This window comes from Gymnodraco acuticeps, unplaced genomic scaffold, assembly GCF_902827175.1.
Source record: "Gymnodraco acuticeps unplaced genomic scaffold, fGymAcu1.1, whole genome shotgun sequence".
Lineage (NCBI taxonomy): Eukaryota > Metazoa > Chordata > Actinopteri > Perciformes > Bathydraconidae > Gymnodraco > Gymnodraco acuticeps.
In genome coordinates, this window is record NW_022991435.1 from 731,851 (window position 1) to 755,899 (window position 24,049).

The window sequence follows — 24,049 nt, forward strand, 5'->3', positions numbered from 1 at the left end:
CACACACAGGTTTTGTTTACTTGATGGGTCAGAGCATCTTCATATAGCTGTTATCTGGTAACTGTTCTCATGCAGCTAATTGCCACCACAGTGTAAGCACCTTATCTCACATCATCAACAGTATGGCACAATCCCCGGCAACCCCGGACCACCTCCACTAACCCGCGTACAACTTTGCCATCATGGATGCCTCCTGTCGGGTTTCATTCTTGCTCGATGCCAGGAACAAATTCTGCGTCTCAATTAATCACTGAGTTTCTAATGGAATGCTTCCCTTCAGGATGAGGCCCATCACAGAGGGGGCTGCCGTCAGTGCTGTCTGTGAAGCTGCTCTGATTGCCTTAATACACTCCCAGCTTTGGAGTCACTGCAGATGTCTGCTAATTGTGGTGATTATGGTGAATGGAGGGGGGTAGGAATATGTAATGAATTTCCCATTGCTTTCAAGCCTCACATCCTTTGGTTATGTGCATCTGCTACACAAGCGGAGCATCCGCAGGGTTTGGAGACGGACAAAAGTGAAATGGGGGATTGGGCATGGGCTTTTGGACGGGCAGCTATTCTAGCGGAAAGTGCAGCCAGATTGGGACCATTTATTCTTTTACTTCTGTTCATTGCTGCTACAATGCTGGTTTTAATTCCTCTGCACTTCTGCTCTATGCTCTTGTTCTGTCACCTCTTTTCTCCTCTTCTATACAAATCTATGAGTGGGTGGACGACTCTAACAACCTTAAGCACCGTTCCCAAGGGCCAAAATGAGATCCAGTTTACACTTAACAAGTCAAATTGAGCCTATTTAGTCTAAATAGCCCAGAATAGCAGATGTGTATAGGGATGCTGAAAGCCATTGAATTACAGGGGGAAACGCTAGCCTAACTCTGTCCTGAGGTAACAAAAACTGTCTAAGGATAGAGGGTGTCGTTTTTCTCATACTGATATTCTGAACAATCTGTGCTGTTGTATTTGCTGTAAAGTGTCTCTACTGTAGGCTATTTTTATTATATGTACAGCACTTTGGCTCGACCAAAAATCGTTTATAAATGTGCTATATAAATAAAACTTGATTTGATTTGATTTGAAAAACGTTTTTCCCATTGCCTTAAAACATCTTTTTTTTTGTTCAATCTTCTCTAAAACATCGGATTAAATATAACAATCTGTGTGTTTTTTGGGGGGTTTAGAATGTTCTGCTTTTGGTTACCTCCGGTTACAGTCTTTATGATAAACAGCTGACCAGCTGCTGGCTATAGCATTACATTTAATACAGAGAGTACATTTTCTTATCTTACTCTCAGCAAGAGATCAAATAAACATGTATCCAAAAATGTGAAATAACTACCTTAAGGATTTCAATTTAGATTATGAGTATGGAATATTAAATAAATACTGCACATAATGCCTTTAATCATTTTAAGCAGATTGTGAATTGGAGCGATGGATCCGAAAAGATGTTGAGCACCTTCCAGGAGCCACTAAACATGTATCCCATTTGTATCCAATATAAAGCACTGCTACTCCCGACTCCAGAGGCAGAAATAAACAAAATATTAAATCTGTTACACATTCCTCGTGTCAGAAACACTGTTTCATTTTTTTTTTAACTGGATAAATAAAACTGGTGGTTGTGCATATTTAAAAGTCAAATGTAAATTGCTTGTGCAGCTTAACAACCTATTAAACTGAGAGGATTATACACGCAACCTGAATTTCTGCACATTTTTCTCTTCATGATTATCATGCCACTCTTGGACATGCTACTCTGGACGTTGAACCGTAACAAATCATATTCATACATTTAGCATATTAATGAAGTTAAATATCAGACTCTTTCCTCTGTGCAAATGCAAACATGCCTGATTTATTGTGTATGTGCTTTTGCAAGGCAAGAGTTAGCTAATTCCTTTGGGGCGAGTGCCCTTCCTGTCACACTGATCAAAGACTTTCTCTTGATATGAGCATAAACTGCTCCATGCCCCATCACCATCAATGTCTGTGCATGCGTGTAAGCTTGTGCGTGTGTGTTTGTGCAAGTGTATGTCTATGTGTGTGTGAGGTTGTGTGCATATCCATCCCCCATCACCAGAGGCTGTATTATGCATTGTTGTTGGCATGGCCTACATGCTCATCCAAGCATGGTCCAGTGTGGTACAGTACACACGTCTTCCCATCCCCACCGTACTCCCCTGTCCTGTCCGCAGGCCCGCTTCATTTACCTTTGCTCCTGAATTAATGCTAGTTAACTGTCACATTAACTCAGATCTGTTGGCCCCGCTTTGTCAACAACATTATACTAGCCTCAGCGTGTGATAGCCAGGGTTATTTTTGCTTTGCTACACAGCACACGCATGAGCTGAGTTCGCCTCAATGTATGTAGTCTACCTAAAGCTGCAACCATCCATAACATTATCGGAATAAAAAGCACAGTTGTGTAACATTTTAAAGCTACATGCTGCTTTGTATTTTCAGCAGAGAATGCAAGAAATGACCACAGTCATAAGAATACGAATAGAAATATGAATACTTAAGAATATGTAGTGGTTAGTGTGCGACAAAAAAAGGACCTTTGCAAAGTTTGTTGGTCAGTCGTGGCTTCAGTGCAGGTGTTTCATTCAGTGTTTCAATAGAGGCCAAACGCTGGGCGTGGACGCTCGATGAGTGCATGGCCTTGTATCTGTGTATGTCTTCACATGTACATGTGTGTGGAGCATATATTTGCCTTCCAGAAGCGAGTGTGTTAAATTCTCTTAGCATGTGTGACGAATCAAGTGGCTGGGAAAGAGCAGCGCATTTCATGGCCTCTTTCGGCCTCTCACAAACTGAATTCTAAAGAGGCTATCGATCTGTCAAGGTCTCAATCCGAATGCCCCAATATCTAACTATCTTATCTCTATGGCTTTTCATGTCCTTTTTTGCATCTGCCACTGTGTCTGTCTTTCTTCTTTTTTCCTTGCTCTTTCTTTGAATAGATATCATGCAGAATGTAGCAGAGAGATGCAGCAAGAGTGTGAGACAGATAAAAAAGAGAGAGCATCCCCCACTCATACGTCTTTCATCCTAATCCGTAGTCTCTGTCCAAGAAAGGGCCTCCTTTTCACTTGTCTGCCCGCAAGCCTCTTATATGTGACCCCTCTGTGTCTCCCGCAGGCCTCTCTCCCACGGCCAGGAACAACACACACATAGACACACACATCTGTGCATTTTTGTTTAAAAGTAATAAACCAAGTAAAGTTGCATGTGTTTGGTTTATATTGAAACGACGCAATGTTACCACAAAAAAACAAGCAGTGGTCAGAATGCATTTGCTCCAAACACCATTACCCAAGCTGTCCAAAGTCACCATTTGCCAAACTGACAGAGCCTCTTATGTTTTGCCCGAAGGTGAAGACAAATTTACCGCCAGGCTGACTAACACAGCTGCTGGGAGAGCGTGTTTCTCGTTAAAGGAACTGACCTCAATAAAGATGGACGTTTGGCAGTGCGTTATGTAACTGACTGAGGATGATCCTGAGGCTGTGTGAATGTGTGTGTTGTTTTTTTGCGCGCCAATGCTTTCATGTTAGGGCCAGATTATGTGTGCATCTGCTCGCATGTGTGTGTAAGGGAAGTATAACGAGGCATAATATGGTGTGCAAATGCTTATAACGAATGTATGAGCATATCATGGCTGGTTAGGGATGTACTGTAGAAGAGTTTCTGGGGTTGAGAAATACATATTTTCCTTGCACCCTTTGCTTAATTTAAAAAAGCTGCAACTACCTTCTCAACAATTCTTTATAAATAATACAGTATACATTAAGCACAAATGAAATATCTAACAAAGCCAATGTAAAGATTAGAATTAAATAAAAAATGACCAAGAACATGGGAAAAGTCCCAGCCATACTCTTAGTGGAAGTTATAGGATCATATGGGCCTGCAAGATACTTAACATTTTAAATAAAAGGAAAAAATGCAAATTAAATCAAAACATGTTGCAACTCATGTTCACGGTAGGTCGTAAGTCTGATTGATTATAGTATAGGGATGGTTTTCTGCTACATGTCTTATCCAAGTGAAATAGATTTGTTACGCCCTGTGGCCAACAAATCCTTTATCAAATATTATCTTCACGGCCTTAGATGTTCTCTTTTGTCTCTTTCTGATGCCACAGGCATCTGCAAAAACTGGTGCCACATACAAACATGTTTTAATTTGGTAACACAGTTGTAAACAACACTGACTGACCTTATTGCGCACAACCTTAACTTAAACGTGAGGATAGACAGAACCAAATTCTACATAAACAATTTGCTGTAGAGCACTCACAACAACAGGAGGGGGGACAAAACCCTTTGCTTAAATATTTATCCACAATCCATCATGTTAAAGTAAGAGCTTGTTGCATTTTTGATAGCCTGAGAACAAGTGCGAGTGTAAGACTGTGACCTGATCCTGTGACCCGTGGCAGAGCAACGACCACCACAATGTGCAACATGCAAAATCAGTGATATATTAAGTTAATACCTGCTGACCAATAAATCAACATTTATATAATAGATGTGTTTATACTTTTCTTCTTTGGATTCTGCAGCCGTAGCACAGCCCACCAACGAGGCGCACGCACTGTTTTCCCTTGCAGCAAAAGGAAACATGAGTCAGGACAGGGTTAGTGAATGTCACAGAGCAGTGACAAAATATGTGGTGACACTCCTCATCCTCTCAGCACGGTACAATCTCCGAAGTTAGGGTATCCTTCTGAGAGAAAAAAAAACATCCTTCATAACCATGCTTCAGAACATCTTAAAACAAATTCATAAAAAAATTCAAAAGGATGTACATTTGAAATGCAGATTTGGAAAATGATTTAGATTCTTAAAATGCCTTCAAACACCAGTCCTGGTCACAAATGCAGTCCCAAATCACAGTAACTCTAACCCTTGATATAAAAAATGGAACCCCCTGCTCTCCCAGAAAAAAAAAGCCAAACTACTGTCCTCATAGCAAGAACCTTTTCTGACCCCATATCATTTTAACACAGTCCCTTATAGCTATACTGTTAGCTATAGGGTTGAAAGAAACAACAAAGCTGTGGTCTTGGTGGCATGTGCAATATAGCTCAACTGGAAGTTGCTTTATTCTGGAAAGATGCATACATACATATATACTAGTGCCACAATAAACATAGAAACCACACTTCCTATGGAGTTACAGTAATCCCTCAGAAGTGGTCATACAGTAAACATATCACGCTGTACTCACCCCTAACAGAGAGGCTCTCTGTCTGCACTGTAGTGATAGATTTGATGCTGGCTTGCACTCTGCCTGGTGTGACCCCACCCCTGGTAAATACAGGGTTGGAGGTTTCCTCTGTGGATAAAAATACACTTGCCTCTTAGTAGAGGGGGAAGAAAAGTCAGACTTTTCTCTCCTGCGGCAATTGTGCACAAGTAACTAAAAGACTTCTACACACAAGTACCTTTTTTGTTGTAGATTTGCAGAGTTGTGACAAATCAGGGAATTAAAAAAGTTGACTGAGTGTCACAAATTACATTTTGTAGAGGTGAGCATAAATGCTAGTGATTGTCTGTCATAGCATTTTTAAAGGTTGGTTCAACTTTGTCTTGTGCTTTTTTCTGTTATGTTTTGACTTCTTCCTGCTTTTGTCTTTTGTCCTCCATGAGCGCCCTTACTTACAAGCTGTGACGTCATCATTATGGAAACGTGTTTCATGCTTGCAGAGGCCTGCAACTGACACAGGTACGGTCTCTGACCACCTTTTTACAGAAAGTTTGTCAAGACTCACCAACAGCGTCTATCTCAAATGTGCACTAAGGGCTTCCTGTTTGGAGAAAATAGTTTTCTACTGGTTGAACTGAACAGGAAAAGAGATTCTGAGTTACTTCCTTGTTTGAACTGGAAACACAAACTCTATTCAAACTCCATTGACTCCAGACCGGTGAGTAATGCATCAAGTATATGATTGATAAGAGTCATTTTGATCCTGGTGGTTCTGTTAAATGTCACTTGCGGTGCTTATAAAAACAAATAAATTACTTTTCTCTTGACATTTAGTCAGAACAACATCCCAACATGTGATCATAATTGCATACATTCTGAAGTTTGTTGATTTGATCTCTTTACAGAAACAAGAACGTCAATGAAATCTCCTCAGAAACTCAAGTTTTTGAAGAAAATAATACGAATATATTGAAAAATAATATGAGATCCTGTCAGCTTCTGTCATAGAATGAAGATATTGCAGCACGTCATACCTGAAAATGAGTCACGTGGGACAAGAAAGTCAGGGGACAGGACTGAGAGATGTCTTCGACATAGTGATCAAAGCACCGCCGAATCGACTGCTAAGTCTGACATTCCAGCTAGGTGAGTCTCCGCAAGATCATATCATACACGCCCTATGTCTGATCATTCTCCAGAAAGAGGAGCGGGCCCCTGAACAAACTACAGATGCTGAAAAACAACTTCCTTGCTCAACTTCTGGCTGAAAAGTGGCAGATGAGTGCAGGCAAATTAGAAGATTTTGCCACTCGTTGTGGTCATTCGCAAGAGTTTACAGGAGAATCTTTGGCACTGTTGGCTCGTATTTTCAAGGTTTTATCAGAACAGAGGCTTTGTGATACAAGTCTGAGAAATCTGGCGTATAAGAGAGCCCTTTCAAGTGACAATCAGGAAACAAGCAACTGTGAGTACCTGGAGTACGACAAGTTTAGGGAGGAAGCTAAAGTTGTCTGTGGGCCTCAGTATGCAGAGTGGTTGAGCTCTTCGAAGAAACCGATGTCTGACCAGGATCCCCATGGCCCCCCGGATAAAGAAAGTACAACTTTAAAAGTAGACCTGTCTCAAGATCAGTCCGAGAGAGCTTACAGTCTGCCTAGTCCACTGCAGGCGACCTCTTCAATGCCCTCATATCCCACTCATCTGGAGATAAGTTTACCCCCAACAGCCTCATACAACAGAGTAACCCCAGAAACATCAGGTGCTTCCGAAATAAACACCCCTGCCCTCGTTGTTGGTGAATCTCAAACCTCTCAGCCTGAATCCAGTGAACCTCCGATGTTTGGTGCGAAGAAACCCTTAAAGACGGAGGGAGCCGCAGAGGGCGGTGAGTTGGACAGTCTTATCACTCGCAAAGAGACTCTTCACCAAACCTCCAAACCAACCACTGAACCAACCTTTGCATTACCCACCACAACCAGCCATTCTCTACCCAAGATGCCTGCTCCAAAGGAAGTGCATGAAAGTGAAGGGGCAGAGGTAGAGGAAGAGCCAATTTTTTACGCTTTTGTTATCTTCCACGCAGCTGAAGATGCAGATGTGGCTGAAAGCATGAAGGAAAGGCTGGAAGAGGTCATTCATATTGAGGGTGCAACTTTTTCTGAGGACTTTGCTGTTCCGGGGAAGAGCACTCTGAGGAGTGTGGAAGATGCTATCAACAACTCGGCCTACACTGTTCTGCTGCTTACCCGCAACTTTGACCGCATGCAAATGATGGAGGCAGACTCTGCTCTTGTTAACTCCATATATAAGACACACAAAGATGGCACAGTTATTCCTCTCCTGCCAAGGGAGAACAGCCTGCCTAAAGATAGCTTCCCTATGGTTTTGAAGACAATAAATACACTCGACGAGAATAGGAACTTTGAAAGGAAAGTACGAAGGGTATTTTCTCCAACGCAAATTAAAAAACAGAGGGCAATCTGGAATACAGAGCAGAAAGTGAAAATGCAGATGCAGAGACAGGAGACTCTGAAGAACTTAAATAGGTACCAAAAGCAATTAATTCGTGAGTGTACAAAAGCAGAGCTGCTGCAGAAAGATAACCTGAGGCTTTTATTGGAACAGGAACTTCACCTCGGCCCCAGAGGGCCACCAGAACAGCCACAAATCCACATTAATAACGCTAAGTACATAATGATTGGTAATGACTCTCGAATGAACGTTGGTTCGGATGGACATGCAGACACAGATGATTCAATTAACAGAGATGAAGACTGCTCCTAATATTAAGATGTGTTAATGTCAGGGTCTAAATGTCACTGTGTGCCGTGCTGTGTACATGTGAGACAGGTCAAAGTCTCCACTCAATTTGAATCCTGGTTTTCTAATAATCTTTGGAGGAAATAGACGTTTTCTGGGGTCAATATATTTTGAAAAACTGAGAAAAGAAAATCATTTTTTTGTCTGAACACTAACATATCAGAGCATATTCAGTGACATCTTAATGATTTCAGGAGAGCTGTAAAGAGAGTCTCATGAACAAAGCATCAGAGGAATATTTAGCAGAGGACTGCCATCTACTGACCGAAATGTGATGTACAATTCCTGATCCCAGCAGCTGTATATGATCCTACTGAAGACACCAGGGAGCAGCGTTGTCCTGCGCTCTCTGTTGCCCTTCACAAGATCTCTGAAGTGTCAACCAAATGCATCACTGTTCTGATATCTGAAAGCTAAAACAGATTCAATAAAATCTTAATTTTAATATTTTCCAACATGTGTTTTTTTTATGTGTATACGCATATTTTAATCATTGTGTAAGGTACAGTTTTATATTATATTAACTGTAAAACTAAAACGTTTTTGGTGATCCGATCAAGTTGTAAGAACTTTAAACGATAATTATGATCATTTCTATGCTTTAACCTCGAAGTTTATTTAGATTTTTTTTAATTCTTACGAATAAATGTACTAGTTAAGAAATATTTTTCCATTTCATGAGTTTAATTTAAAAAAAAAAAAGTTTTTAAAGACACACACTTTTTTCCAACGATAGGGGTATCCTATTTGTTTGCTTATGTCAGCAGGCTTGCTATTGTTATTCAGTTTGAACACATATCTAAGTGCAGGACTTTTCAGCTTGCGCATATTGCCCTTACACAAGATTGACTCTGAGTGGGGTTGATTATTTTTTCTCCTGCCCATATCTGTGCATTGCACTGACATATTTAAAAAAAATAAGAAACTGATCTTGCCTGTTTCATTTTTGTAACCCCTCTAAATCTAAATATTGTAACTTTGCACTGTAATGAAGCAAAAACAAGACCACGAAACGTTGACAGTTTGCAGAGACACATGAGGTGGAATATGAACTTAAAACTCCCACTGAAGTGTCTAAATTCTTACCGAATACAAATTATGTGTCTACCAGATATATTTGTTTTCAAAATCACCATTTGTTCCCATTTCTTGACATCTTCAGGATCTTAACATCATCTGTGTATACCAATCAGCAATATTACAATTATAAGTCCCTAGCTTTGGTTCACATTTAGTTGCAGAAAATCAAAAATATCATGATAAAAGATCAATAACCAAATAAATAGGTCAAATTCGTTGTTTATGACATTTCAAACAACAGAAAACAAAAATAGTGGACTGATATGCAAATTGTGTAGTGCGCCTTGTAGTATTAACCATACATTTAAAAGTGTATAAATAAGTATTTCAGATGTAATATAAAATAAAGAACACACAGCATCCTAAATGTAAATTATGTGTCTGCAAATCAGCCAATCGTTTTTAACTGGAGGGTAACATTTTGTAAATACTTAAAAAGGTTGTTCCTTTCTTTTTTTAAACAATATCTGGGAATTAGCATAGCAGGAATTAGTCATACAACTCCATGCTGGATGCTGCTCCAGTCCACTCGGTTTGTGTTACAAGTGGTGACTTCTGACTGTCAGGACGGAGTAGACTGGGTGGGTGGATCGCGCATGCGCAGTGAGCTCTATCCTCCTATCAGTGCCGCAGGAAAAGCGCAGAGAAGACGCCGCGGAAAAAGATAGGAAGGAGGGAGAGGGGGAAACAGTTAGAAAAGAGAATAAATAACAACATGGAGACAAACAGCGTGGTTAGTTCCTGTGTGAAACTGTCCGCTGGTGTTGGGCTGTAGATCTCCTCCTTTGACGCACAGCTGCTCCGTTATGTCGGACAATCTGAGGAGAAAAACGTCAGGGAATGGGGGAAATCTTCAGAAATCCTGTTGCTAAACTGCGCCGTGCTGTCTAAATATCTTCTAAACTGGGGATGGTGCTGCTGTAAACGAGGAGCGCCCCAAAACTCGTCGTGATCTCCAACCCAGGCCACGCTCAAAGTTTTTTTTTCTTCCATTTTTGTCAGCTGAAGGGGAAATTTTGCTGCATTGAATTCCTCTGGACGGGATGTCATCCGCAGTCAGGACGAATTCCTCTGGCTGACTGATCCTACAGTGTAGCAGGGCTCCAGAGAGAGAGAGAAGATGGGAGATGCGACAGATGACAGAGGGATGAGGAGGACCTTCATCGTCCCTGCCATCAAGAGCTTCGATCACTACGACTTCACCAGGGCCAAGATCTCCTGCAGCCTGACGTGGCTGGTGGCCAAGGCGTTCGGCTCGGGTAGGTGGTGCCTCTTTAATCGTTGTCATCTCGGGATTAAATGAGTGGAAAACATTGTGGAGATAATCATCTAGCATGTGTTATAATGTGGACTGATGTCGTGTCGGACCAGGGGGAATATTTAGTAAACAGCAGCTTGTAATCAGACACTCACTGTCAGACAAACCCAATTACACTTCTTGATGTTTCCTCCTTGTTATTATAAATAGAAACACTTGCCATATCTGTATATCCTGTGAAATAGCAGCAATTGAAGAAAATGGTCACTAAAAAAAGAATAATAATACATTTTATTTGGAGGAGCCTTTCATAACACCCAAGGACAATTCATAACATATTTAAAAACAAGGTGTCCTCTTTATCCTTGTAGTGACATACTTCAAACTTAAGTAAAAGTATTTTAGGCCTTTTATGTGCATTTCTGCATTTTTCTTTCCATGTATCTACCTGGGGGTGAGAGGTCTCATATCACTGCTCATGTCACAGTGACATTGATCTAACCTGTTGCTTGAATTATGCTAATGATCCCCAACATAAGTGAGAGTAAAGCTATTATATAACACTCTTAAAAGAGATGTACTGTTTGATGATCTGTGTCGTAGCTTCACTCAAAGATGTCTTACAATTTAATTCATTTTAAGGAAAGCAAGTTTGCAAACAAAAGGCACATAAACATCCATTCACTACTACAAAATGCAGCCGAAAAAAAACATTACCTTATGACATATGAAATAAATGGTGAATGGTGTTCAGAAATACAAATACACATTATGTCAACTGGTGTAAATGCTTTGTCATTCTACAGACAGATTAAACAGACTGGCTCTGGGTGTATATCTAATGACTTCAGGAATAAAAACAAACTTGTTTTTTTTACTTGCAGCTAAATCGTAATCAAGATGTTGATGAATGCTTTTTTAGAACCCTCAGTGATGCATTAGATATGTTTATTTTTACTAACCAACAGTCCAAAACTCAGAGATTTGGTTTACTATCACATTCGACGAAAAGCAACAAGAGAATCAGGAGATGGGAATAATCATATTTTCTACAAACTTTTCTAAAGTGGTTTATCTTGTGCATTTTGCCACATCAGAATATAGTCAATAATCTTCATCACATGTTCCTAATGTTGTATCTCAAATGTTGTGGCTGGCTAAACATTTAAAACTCAAATCTTCACTATTGAGAAGCTCAAATAAGGACATGTTCTGTATTTTGGCTTGGAAAATTAATTGATTATCATCTTAATGGATTTTTTAAAAGGTTGCCAAACAGTTAAGTGTGGGTGAACCAATTGAGTAATTGTTTCATCTCTACTAAAGTCCCTTGTATGCACAGTATAATAGCCAGTTATATGGATATGTGTGTTAGTAACTATTCTTCATATATGTATCCGATCTCTGGCCTGTCTCTGTCCTCAATGTACTTTAGCGGTCTGTCCTCATAAAGACTCCAGCCTGCTCTCAGCCCAGAGGTTTATTCCTGCTAATGAATGCTTTAAACAGCTGCTCCTCCATGTACAGCCCTGTGAGTCTCTAAGTGGCCACCACACAGACAGACAAACCTAGAAACCACACAGACAAACCTAGAAAGAGAGAGATCAAAAGACAGACCGCTGAATCACACCCATTGATCCAACAGTGAGCGCCAAATAGAGCTGCACAAGACTCACAGAGAGCATGACATGTTGGAGGGACACACAAGGTAGAGGACAGCAACATGATGTAGTTCAACAAGACCTGCAAACTGCTGCCGCCTTTTATTCTCATCCCAGTAGTGACACAGTTTCAGCTCCCAGAACTGTGGCCCAATTCATAACCAGTCCTCACGGCCTTGTTTGGCCTAGTTTGGACAGATGAGCGATGATTTGAATTTGGTGGCGCTCGGATGTAACAACTTTCTCATCAGCTGCAAGTTTGTACTGAAACTTCTGAGAGATGGATTGGATTAGCCCAGTTGTGCTGACCACAGATGCACAGTGTGCAGTAGGAAATACTAATATGGAACCTTATATATCAAAATGGTTTACAGTAGAAGGGCAGAGAAGACACTATATAAACAAGCAACACAGTTAAATGTACAACCCCAGAGTAAAAGGTTTGGAATCAAAAGAAGGACAAAGAAAACAGATGGCTTTTAAGATGCTTTGTAAAGATGTAGTCTGATAGTGGTGAGTGCTGGGTGTGTAATGAATGTCAAAGCTTTACTGACTCCACATTTTTGTCTTGATGTGTCTTATGCTGGCATCAGAATCAAAGGGCTTCTCAGATTTTAACAACGGTGCTTAATGGCTGGCCTCATGTAATCAAGTCATGTTAAAGTTCACACCAAACATGTTTTAAAACTACTCTGCTTTAAAAGGGATAGTGGAAATGGAACCTCAAATAGTTTCGTTTTAACTTATATACAAGCATAATTACGTACCAAAACAATTACACCTGATTAAAAAAATATAATAATTGCCTTACGCATGTTAGAAGCACTTTATTGCAGCTTCCCCGAAGTTTTTTAGAAACGAAATGTTCGACTCAGCCAAACCGGAAGTGACGAAAACTTAGGAAGACGATACGATAACAAACCATGGCGTCTATGCAGAATGAACGTGGAAGGGCAAATATACCAGACAAAGAAGAAGGATTGTACGAGGTATCCAGTGATGATAGCGAGTCAGAAACATCCTCTCGGCTTTCCTACGAAAATGTCGTTTTAGGAACTGAATCTGAATCCGGTTCAGTAAGCGACGATGGTGACAATATTGAGCCAGACGATGGACCATTACGTCCTTATTTGTTCGAGCCCGAGCCCGAGGTGATGGTTCACGGCATGGGCAATTGCGAGGATGACCAGGACCAGGCGCCAGATGATGCACCCCTACGCACAAATAATCTTGACCGGTAGGTCCCTAAGCATAGCTCACGCATCTTAAGATCACCTGTAGCCTTTACAAATATTAATCATTGTTAACCAGTTAAGCCCGAAGGTCCCCCCAGTGGACCCCTCCCACAGTTTTTTTTCTCTCACATGTCTCAGGGCTTCTTAACATTTATGAAACTATTAATGTTTCATACCCTTTTAAAGGTAAGAAACTCCGCTAACTGACAATAAGAACAATTGTTAGCTAGAAAAAACACAAGAGTAATACCAAGCCTTTGAATTAGCATTGAGCGAAACAATGCTAACTAATGCTAACGCTTTTTTACACACAACACATGGTAGAAATGCCCTTATTACTATCTTAACTGCACAAACAAGATGTACGATTTAAAGCTGAGACTCCACAGATGTAATGTCATCACTGTAAGACCTCGAATTCCTGGAGCTATCAGCCAGAAAAGAGAAAGTAAACAACATCCGGTTCCAAAAATATTACAATAATTACGTCTTACCTTTTTTGATTTGTGATCAAAAGTTGTGTTCAACGGAATAAAAACAAATGTCACCCACTGACGACGAATGGCTGGGTTTCTTGGAAACGCATGCGTCGATACGCCATTCTCTGCATTTGCTGTCGCACTACAGCCATACAAAACACATCTATTCACCATAATAAAGGTCGGCTATTCACATGCAAATGCTATTGAATGTCCGCCATTGTTTGTGCCCGTCTTCCTATGCTCTCGTCATCACCCGAAGATTCCCGACGATTCCCGAAGTATTTCGTTTCATTGAGAGGGCGCAGTAAAATTGAAAATAAAATGAAACTAGGCGCATGAAATTAAAAAAAATTGTTTATTATGCTTATTTTTAATAAAAATACATAAGTTAAACCCAAAATTCGCGGATTTCCACTATCCCTTTAAGTTTTGTGTGCCAGATTTTCCATAACAATTAAAATGTAGGTGTTCAACACTGTTAGAATTACATCTACTCGCTTTCTCTTATCGAATCAAATCTAAAATCTACGAATATGCAATATTCAGTTCAGAAGTTAAACTAAAGGACAACAGATGCCTCTAAGCCATTCTCTGTTTGTTTTTGTTTATGCGTGTGTGTGCTGGAGGTTTAACGTTGTATATTGTATCACGACTGGCCTCCAAACAATCACATGTTAAAGGTCCCATGACATGCTTTTCCGGTTATTACCCGTCCCCTTGTGTGTTATGTAGCTTTTTATGCATGTAAACGGTCTGCAGAGTCACAAACCCTCAAAGTACACCCTGTAGCGAGTAAAACTCTAACACAGAAAATACCTGTCTGTGTGGCGACGTAACCATACCCAAATGGACCCCTAGTTTCCACCGGGTCCGTCTGTGGCGTGTTACGGGCGTGTTGCGGCTGCGCCGCGGCGTCCGCAAGGATCGCAGCCACTCTAGTCAATGGGTGCTCTTCCACCAGACGCGCCGTGTTACGGCTCACCCCCTAATCGCACCAGGAGCGTCTGCGCCGCTGAGACGCTCCTGGTGGGATTACCCCCTAATCCCACCAGGAGCGTCTGCGCTGCGTCTGCGCTGCGTTGCGCTGCGTTGCGCTGCGTTGCGCTGCGGCTGCGGCGTCTTTAGCGATCGCGGCCACTCTAGTCAATGGGTGCTATTCCACTAGACACGCTGCGCTGCGCCGCGGCTCGAAGCGTCCCCGAAGCTCCTCACCGCAAGGAATTTCTAAAATATAGGATGAATCCTATTTTTGACGCGGCGCAGCGCGGCGCAGGCAGGAAGTGGAATGTTCATCCAACAACTGCTAGGCTGCACACACGACGTTCCGCTTCCGCAACGTTTTGAAACGCGCCTGGTGGGTTAGGACGCAGGAGGAGGTCGCAGCGCGTCGCAGCGCGTCGCAGCGCGTCGCAGCGCGTCGCAGCGCGTCGCAGCGCGTCGCAGCGCGTCGCAGCGCGTCGCAGCGCGGCGCAGCCGCAGCGCAGACGCTCCTGGTGCGATTAGGGGGTCAGAAGCGTCCCAGAAGCGTCTCGCCGCTGGGCTCCGCTCGAAATAGGATTGAAGTCTATTTTTCGACGCGACGCAGCCGTAAGGTAATGTCGGGCAGGAAGTGGAACGTTGACAGCATCCGGCCCACCCCACAAATAAACTAATTTGCAGACCCCCCTTCACATCACTACATCGTCTCCACAACGACACGCACAATGGACGACGAAGTTTTTATATTGGAAGTGGAAAAACACTTGATTTTATATGACACAACGCATCTGTTTTACAAGGCCAACACCAGCGTTCTCCTTCGGTTTACAGGCACTGTGTGTAAATTATATAGAATAATTATGATGATGAATGCATTTTTTTTACCACTAAAATACAGCAACCCATCTTTGATTCATGTTGTTTTTAACTGGACTATTACAATTATTATTAATTATGTCTGTAGTCTACAACACAACCAAATAGGAAATAACAACAATAAACACAATTTAAACAGACAAAAAAATAAACCATTTAACTACGTAGCCTACTTACTTTCTTGTAGAAGTACAAATGTCCAGGAAATATGCCCAAATCAACAAGAACTGCGAGCCGGCATGCACAACGCTCCGTTTCCGTAATGCTCGGTAGGGTATGACCATCGGATACCTCCCGAGATTTGGGGGATTTTCATGATCTAGTTAGGTGCTTTTGAAGTCCTGTGGGGGGTCACACATTGGATAATATATTGATTTCAAACCATGTCAGTGGGCTGACAATGTCAGCATAAATTATTTTTGAAAGTGTAATACATAAGAATCAGTTGATTGTTACTATTAATGATCTGGACATGCAGAAGAGGCTAAAATGATCACAACACATTGTCAACATTCATTTTCCATGTCTCTCTCCTTTCCATAACCTGCAGCCTCTCTTCCATCGTCTTTAGTCTCTCTGTCTTCTTCCTGTTCATTACTCTCTCTGTCCTCTACTCTTTCTCTTTGTTCAATCTCTCCCTCGTTGTTCACTTTTTGCTCCTCCTCACTTGTCGCTCCTGCCAGTGAATTAAAAGCAATTCAGCCATTTAGTTCATTTCAGTTGTTTGTTTGCATTCTTTTTTTTTAAATCTGTTTAGTTTGATTCTCAAAAGAGAACAAAGATGTAAGCAAATTGTGTTTTATACAATGGTATGTTATTATGACATCATAACTGCAATAGATTACATGACATGTCACTTGTTAGACGCTTTTATCTAAAGCGATTTACATACTCAATACTGTGGGCAATCCCCACAGGAACAATTTGGGGTGAAGTGTCTCAGGGACACAACGACATGCTGACTGCAGTGGGGTTTGAACCTGTGCTCCCTTGATCCGAACACCAACGCTCTATCCACTGCGCCACACGCCGATGTATGTTGTTTTACAATTATGCCTATTGTCTATATTGTAAATGAAGACTATTGTTATAGATGTATAGATAGATAGATGTATAGATGGATAGATGGGGTTATTAAGCCTACATTATTTTTGTGTGACTGTACCTGCAGTTCCTCCCTGACTTCCATCACTTTCTCTTTCTCTCTTTCTCTCTGCCTGTCCTGTCTCTTCCTTACCAAAGCTGAGCTTCGACTGACGTAGTATTTTCATTATATCTGAGTCAGAGCAAAATCCAACGAAAATCTCGGGCTGGTTTCGGGCTGGGTTTCGCTGTGTCTCGCCGACCCCACGCAGCAACCAGGAAATCACACCAGTAACCCAGCTCACACTGTCCGCTCCTCGCAGCAGCGAGCCTCGCAACGTCCCGCCAACACGGCACCCAGACCCCACGCAGCATTCTCATCTGTTTGTCATTACTGGTGTCATTTTCTGGTTGCTAACAAACGCCATTGTAACACATAATCACTGATGTTCCGCTGTAACGGTGGTGGACTCATCAGAACAGAGTGGGCAAGCTGACCAATCAGAGCACACTGGGCTCACAGGGGGGGGCAGGAGCTCCAACAAGCCGTTTAGGACAGAGAGTGAATACACATACTATACAGAGATGCTGTATGAGAACAATGTGAGTTTGGAAAATTGCACAATTTAAATATATTCTAGTAGACCTCAACAATGGACTTATGATCAGTAGAAATTGCCATGACATGGGACCTTTAAGTGGGTAAAGACAAACTTCCCCATTGATGTGTGAAAACAGCTTTTTCAGGCTTTAAGAATCAATCCATGAACAGCTCTTATCTTTTTTATTTTGGGACTAAGCTCACTCACTGTCTGGCATTTGTTTACCTCAGCCTTGGTTTAATATAAAGGCACTCAACAGCAATATGTGGTATCATTTGTAGTTTTAACCCAATCTGAATGGTGAGTTTACACCAAATGGTTATATCAATCAATCAATCAATGTTTATTTATATAGCCCAATATCACAAATGTTACATTTGTCTCAGTGGACTTCACTGTGTGTACAGAATATCAGTATGACAATACGACACCCTCTGTCCTTAGACCCTCACATCGTACAAGGAAAAACTTCCTTATATCACATAATCAGCTGCAGCAAAGACGCAGCGATGATTTTATCTGGACTCGTCTGTGTTACTCAGATCTCAGCAATGATGTAACCAGCGCCACAGGTCACCAACACTAGCCTTTCATTCGCTCTTTCAGAAGAGGCCATTAGATGACTGAATGTGCAATTCTCCATCAGTATAACATAAAAACTAAAACTAAAACATGAGGAGCAAAGAGAGTATTCCCTCTCCTGCCATGGTGGAAAGAATACTGGTTTTCCTCTACAGCTATAGAGGGAAGGATTATTCAAATTAAATCAAATAGTGATTGGCTTAAATGTAAAAATGCATACTAGACTTTTAGGTTTTGATCATCTAACAGCTGTGCATTGACTTTCATGACTTTGTGCTTTGAGGTTACACTGCTTCAAATTATGTCTACTAACTGTAGGAAAATAAATAAACATTATCACGATATCCAGCACATTTTTGCCACCAGCTATCATGTAGTAAAATTCTATGAGAGATAGTTTGTAACCTACGTTAGCATCCAACGTAGCTCAGATAGCAGAAAGCGTTTGTTCAACCTCAACGCTCTTATATAGGTGTTTTGACTGCAGTTGTAAAAGCCGACTGTACAGTACGCTACCTGCCCAGCACCAAGTGACAGAGAGGCTTGTATACCAGCTTATTGGTCAGTAAAGTGGATCATTAGCAGCTAAATTGCAAGATAGTTCAATCAGTTGTTGCTAGGGACAAAAAAAAGAGCTTTAAGGAGAGTTCATTTTGGACAAACATTCATTGGTTGATAAGAATAACTACTCCAAATGAATGATAATGTTGATTTGTAACTGCTGGTTGTGTTATTGTGAACAGTTGAACAAGTTAGCCATATTAGTTTAAACTCTGATCATTTGTCAGTGTTAAGATCACAGCTCTTTCCGCTGCAGCCGCATCACCAAAAAATGTGTTACTGCAGCAAGAATTTTGTATCATCAGGTTCATCTTGTGATAACAAATTGTAAAAAGTGGGATATCAGCACTATTTCACATGGACATTGAGCAAAAACAATGGCCCAACAACACATAAGACAAAGCCAATTAACTCAAATCCAATCTCTGTAGAAACTTAAGAAATTGTTACAGAGTAGCAACCCATATCGCTGACTGAATTTGTTTGGAGCAGAGATAAACAGTGTTGCCCGTGACGTTGTGCTGAGCTGTGATCCCAAGGGTCTCCAGTCTTCTCCGTGCCTGGACTTCCTGTGGCAGCTACTTCCTGTCTGTTTCCTCTTTGATGGCCAACACAAAGGAGAGGGTTTTTACTTGACGAGGCAGATTTGTATTGAACTCGAGAAAAACTTGCTATGTGTGCCATTGTAGCCCGCTGTTCTATTTAGTCATTTTAAAGGATTTGATTAACCTTGAAGCTTTAATGTAGTTTGATTGATCAAGTGTTAACTGCCATTATCTGAAAAAAAGCTTGTGTCTTTGGGAGAGTGATTTCCCTCCATAGAGTGTACTGTAACTTACCATTTCTAACAACAGAAATATAATTACTTCTTGGCACATTGTATTCTCAGAAGCTTCTTTAAGTACAGATCCATCAATCAGCTTTATAGACAATCTGACAAAACTTGGATTGATTTAATATTTGTGAATAGACACAGGAGGGCTTGTTATGAAGTAGAAGTTGATGTGGTTAAACATCTGCCTGTTGCTTTAAATATATCTTTCATCAAACAGCGCTGGGACGTGGTAGGACTCTGACCACAGCCGTTGGAAAACTGCCATAGTTTGATCACAAGCTTAATGGATTTTAAGCTTTAAATATTTAATTTTATGAGGTTGTTTTGTCGAGCTTTTTTTTCACCTCTAAAGTGTTGTTATTTTGGAGAATTGAAGAGCGTAAAGCTATACCTCTAAGATGGATTCCTTCATTCCTTTGTTTCCTTCAGGGTGATTCACAGAAAGGCAGAAAGGAAATGACCCCACACACCAGGAGTACACACTCATACTGAAGCACGCACTGCCGTAAAAGTGTGTCACCACACACACACAAACACACACAGACATACACACAAATTCCTATACAATGGTATTATCTAATAATAGATACCATTTATATGTAATTTAATGACAGACTGGTGACTAGGATAGTACTACTCTGAGTCACGACATGTGGTTGACAACAACACATAAAGACAGAGTGTGTGTGTGTGTGTGTCCAGCTAAGTTCTTCAAATCAGACTTACTGGATGAGGTTACAGGATTAGAAGGTACTCCATGCTTTGTAACATACACTACCACACGCACACACACACACACACACACACACACACACACACACACACACACACACACACACACACACACACACACACACACACACACACACACACACACACACACACACACTGTGTGCTCACAAGACGTGTGGATCTTCAGGTGATCTTCATGATGATGGTGAAATCTCTCTGTGGAAACTGTCTCACCTCTAACTGAACTCATTTCGCTCTAAAATATACTTTTCTTTTACTTCTTTTTCATGGTCAGGAGGTGTTGTGGTGCAAACCATGTTTTCGGTGTGTTTGTGTGTGATTATTTGTGTGCAAAAAGCTGGGTGCGACCATGAAGGCGATGCTCTGAGCTACAGTGTGAGGGAGCCATAGCAACAACAACAGAGACAGTCAAATATAGAAAGAATAGTAACTTTTTTATCGCCTCTATTGCTGGAATTGGGCCGGTACTCACCGGTACGCAGTACCGGCACTTCTGGTTCTGACCCATGGAGTACCGGCACTTCTTGCTCAGTACCGGCATGCTGGCGGTACTCCGGTACTCATGCACGGTGCCAGTACTCAACACTCTCCCGCCGTTCTTATTATACATCCATATATATATATATACAGCCGCCCGGTACTCAGTAGATGCGTCATGAGGTGGCGAACGGACATTCTCATCGCTCTAACCGCTGGAGTTTCACAGCGGCTGTCAGCTGTTTACTCCTGTCATTCAAACGTGCTGGAGAGGGGGCGGGGCTTATCTTCTATGTAAATACTGTGGTGGAAACGACTATGTCAAAATTAACCTATTTGACCGTGATTTAATAGTAATACACGTTTCAAAATAATAATAATAATAATAATGCTGAAGTAACAACATACTGAAAACTGTTAGTAAAACCATGTTTTAATGCTTTACAATTTACATACCTAGATGCACGTGTGTTGTGTTTATGCAGTGCAACTCCCACCCAGTGGGTGGCTATGTAGAGTGATAGAACAGAGCAGGCACGCCCCCGAGAGAAGGAAAGCAAGTCACGTCACAAATTAGCATTTCTAAAATGTTAGCGTGGATTAATAAAAGTGCAAAAAGACAGCGGTTGTCGCCGGAAGAAACTTAAAATACAGAGAATGCTGTGCCTGTGTTGGAAATTGTGTCTGATGGGGAGCTTTCTTTGGTTGATCCTCCTGCTCCAAGTTCTAGTGCATTAGCATTAGCACTAGCTCCGCCGCCTCCTCCAGAGCCTCTAACGTTAGCTGCTGCTGGCTCAACTGCCACCACCAACACCGGGCAAAGCGATGCACCTGACTGCTGGACAACGGACCAGGTGCAATATTTTTGCAAGACCAATGCATGGCTCCTTCTTAAAGATAAGAAGCTAGGATGTCGGATATGCAGAGATGTCAAATCTTTGGGAATACACACTGGACAAGGACTGAAACTGTCAACTGAATGGGGTGAGTGTGCAGTGTCTCATTTCGGTGTTGACAAGGGCAAACAACAAGCTAGCCTGAGAAAAAAAAATCAAAGAACATAAAGAATCACAAGCCCATGTAAAAGCTGCTGACATCCTTACACCTGCTTCACGTGAAACTATTCAACATCAAGTGCAGTCTATGCATAAATCTGAATTAGACACCACTATCAGAGTTTTTCGAACGGCATATAAAATTGGCAAACATAGCCGGCCATTCACAGACATGCCAATTGATTTGAATGTACAGAAACTGAATGGGCTGAACGTGGGCAGGGTTTTGCACTCCAATAAAACCTGTGGCAAAATCATCGACCACATAGCTCATGAGCTGAAGAAAAACATGGCAAAAGACATTACAGAAAACCAAAGAAAACTCTGTGTTTTGGTCGATGAATCTACCACTATTAGTGGTAAAACGGTGCTTGTTGTGTGTCTACGCTCAGCATTAGCTGATGCTGAGCCCGAAACGTTTTTTTGGGAGCTGATCGAGTTGGATGGAACAACGGCTGATGACATCACAAAGGCGTTAATGGAGTGTCTTGGAAGAGATTTTAACGAGGACTTTTTAGGTCAGTGTTTCGTTTCTTTTGCATGTGATGGGGCTTCAGTCATGCTAGGGAAGAGAACAGGCGTTCAGTGTGCGAAAAAGTACACGTCCCACCGTCCGGGACGTGTTATTTACAATATCGGACAAGTAGATCTGTCAATTGACTTGTCCGGCGGACAAGTGACGTTTATTGACAAATTATTGATACATTCAGTTTACAAATGGCAGAACTCATTCGCAAATTGTACGTGTCCGCCAATGTTCGTTTAGAAATGTTAGTTTCGGTTCTGCTTGTCGATTCCTAACGAAATGCATCTCGCGCTTTCTGTACTGTTACGGCCCCTACACACGGCGGCGTGCGTTACCGCTTGGCGGTGGGCGTGTCTGAAGCTTGGGGATTTTTTACGAACAACGCGACCAACAACCAATCACATGAATGTCCCGCCCCGGACATACAAAGCAAAGCATTCATGCTACATCCATGCTGGCTAAATATACTGTCTATGCTTGCTAGCTGTCCATTCAAACAAAGTACACTGGATATAAACTCCCCAAACAGGCGAAAACCTACCAGTTTCACCCACTGTCTCTGCCACCTCCCCCATGCCTGGCTCCTCCGGTTTGTATCCCTGTATGTAAAGAGGGACTGGTCATATAGTACCGGGTGATTCCCTAACGCCACGATAATTTCCTCCTCCATTTTTTGACATGGGAAATAACTGCGGTCTGGCTCTCCCAACATACACGCGGTTTGATTGGCTAGCGCTTGTGCTGTCAGATTTGCATACGCGGGATTTGATTGGCTGACGCCTCCGTCGAGGCGGCAAAAGTAGAACATTGCTCTACTTTTGCAGCGAGCACCGCGAGAGAAGCTACGCTTTGCTCCCACAATGCAGTTCGGCGAATCGTGACGTCACCCCATTCAAAGTGAATGGGCAGAAGCGTTGAAGCGGCAACGCACGCCGCCGTGTGTAGGGGCCGTTAGACGGGGGCGGGGCGGGGCGGAGCGGAGCGGGGTGGGAAGTGTAGCACAGTGGCAGGGTTGGGAAGCAAAACTCGGTTCTGAGTAGGAACAAATAACAATTGTCCGGTACCGGGATTAATAAGAGTTGTGAGGACAGGAGGCGAGGCCGAGCCCCGCGGACTGCAGCTCTCTCATATGCTCCGTATCAGCTGATCGCTGCACGGTGCAGCTCAGTGTCTCTCTCTCTCTTTCTACACACAGCGGATCCGCTGCCCGTTTAACAGCCTCATCTTTGTCAAACTTTCTTATGTTCTTTCTCTAACACGTAATGAAGGTTATTAATCGTTTTAGCTCCTGTGTTGTTAATATTGACCGCCATTTCCTTTATGAAGTAAAGCAGCCTCCCTGTCTGTGTCCTCGCGCTGTCCTCACATCCCCGGACCCCCAGACTCGGAGCAGCGCAGGGATGTCAGTATTGTTTATGAAGCAGGGTATAGAAAGTAGCTACATTATTGAAATGAAAATACTATTTATTTACTTTTACAAACAGTGAGCAGCTGGGCAGCTGCAGCATGTGTATTGCAGGACATGTGTAAGAGTGCAAGCGTCTTTGAGTTGTAGAAAAGCGCTAGGCCTATAGGCTATACATATAATGTATTATTATTATTAGGTTATGTCCTATGTGTTGGACATGTGTGGTTGGACTCTGTCTCACAGGCAGGTTGCAGTGTAACATCAGAGGACACTGGGCCAATTGTACATTCTCAAACTGCACCACTTAGAACTAACTAAACAATGCAGAGATTATTTTTATATAATTGTATTCAATAACCGTAAGAAATTAAACAGTATGAAGTGATTTGTAAATAGGAATACAGATTTGACTTAATGTTTTCATAAATATATTTTTCTCCCAGTTTGACTTATTTTTACCCTCTCAAAGAACCGGAATCGAGAACCGAAAATAACCGGAATCGAAAAGCAGAACCAGAATCGTTAAAATCCAAACGATACCCAACCCTATGTGTGATGCA

The 24,049-nt window shown here is 41.8% G+C and overlaps 2 protein-coding genes across 5 annotated transcripts in view; both read left to right on the forward strand.

Annotated features, from left to right (window-relative positions):
* The first annotated feature begins 5,676 nt into the window (after positions 1-5,676).
* Positions 5,677-8,489, forward strand: ticam1 (toll-like receptor adaptor molecule 1). Its single transcript, XM_034196073.1, is given in 3 exon segments — positions 5,677-5,935; positions 6,123-6,431; positions 6,433-8,489. Coding segments are annotated over 2 exon segments (1,743 nt in total). The 5' UTR covers positions 5,677-5,935; positions 6,123-6,257; the 3' UTR covers positions 8,002-8,489.
* A 1,247-nt stretch (positions 8,490-9,736) lies between these two features.
* Positions 9,737-24,049, forward strand: part of camsap2b (calmodulin regulated spectrin-associated protein family, member 2b) — a 44,384-nt gene continuing 30,071 nt past the window's right edge. For all 4 annotated transcript variants that reach the window (XM_034196053.1, XM_034196054.1, XM_034196056.1 and 1 more), the window contains exon 1: positions 9,737-10,376. In XM_034196053.1, the coding sequence (XP_034051944.1) occupies positions 10,238-10,376 (139 nt within the window). In that variant the 5' untranslated portion in view covers positions 9,737-10,237. The remainder of the gene's footprint in view (positions 10,377-24,049) is intronic.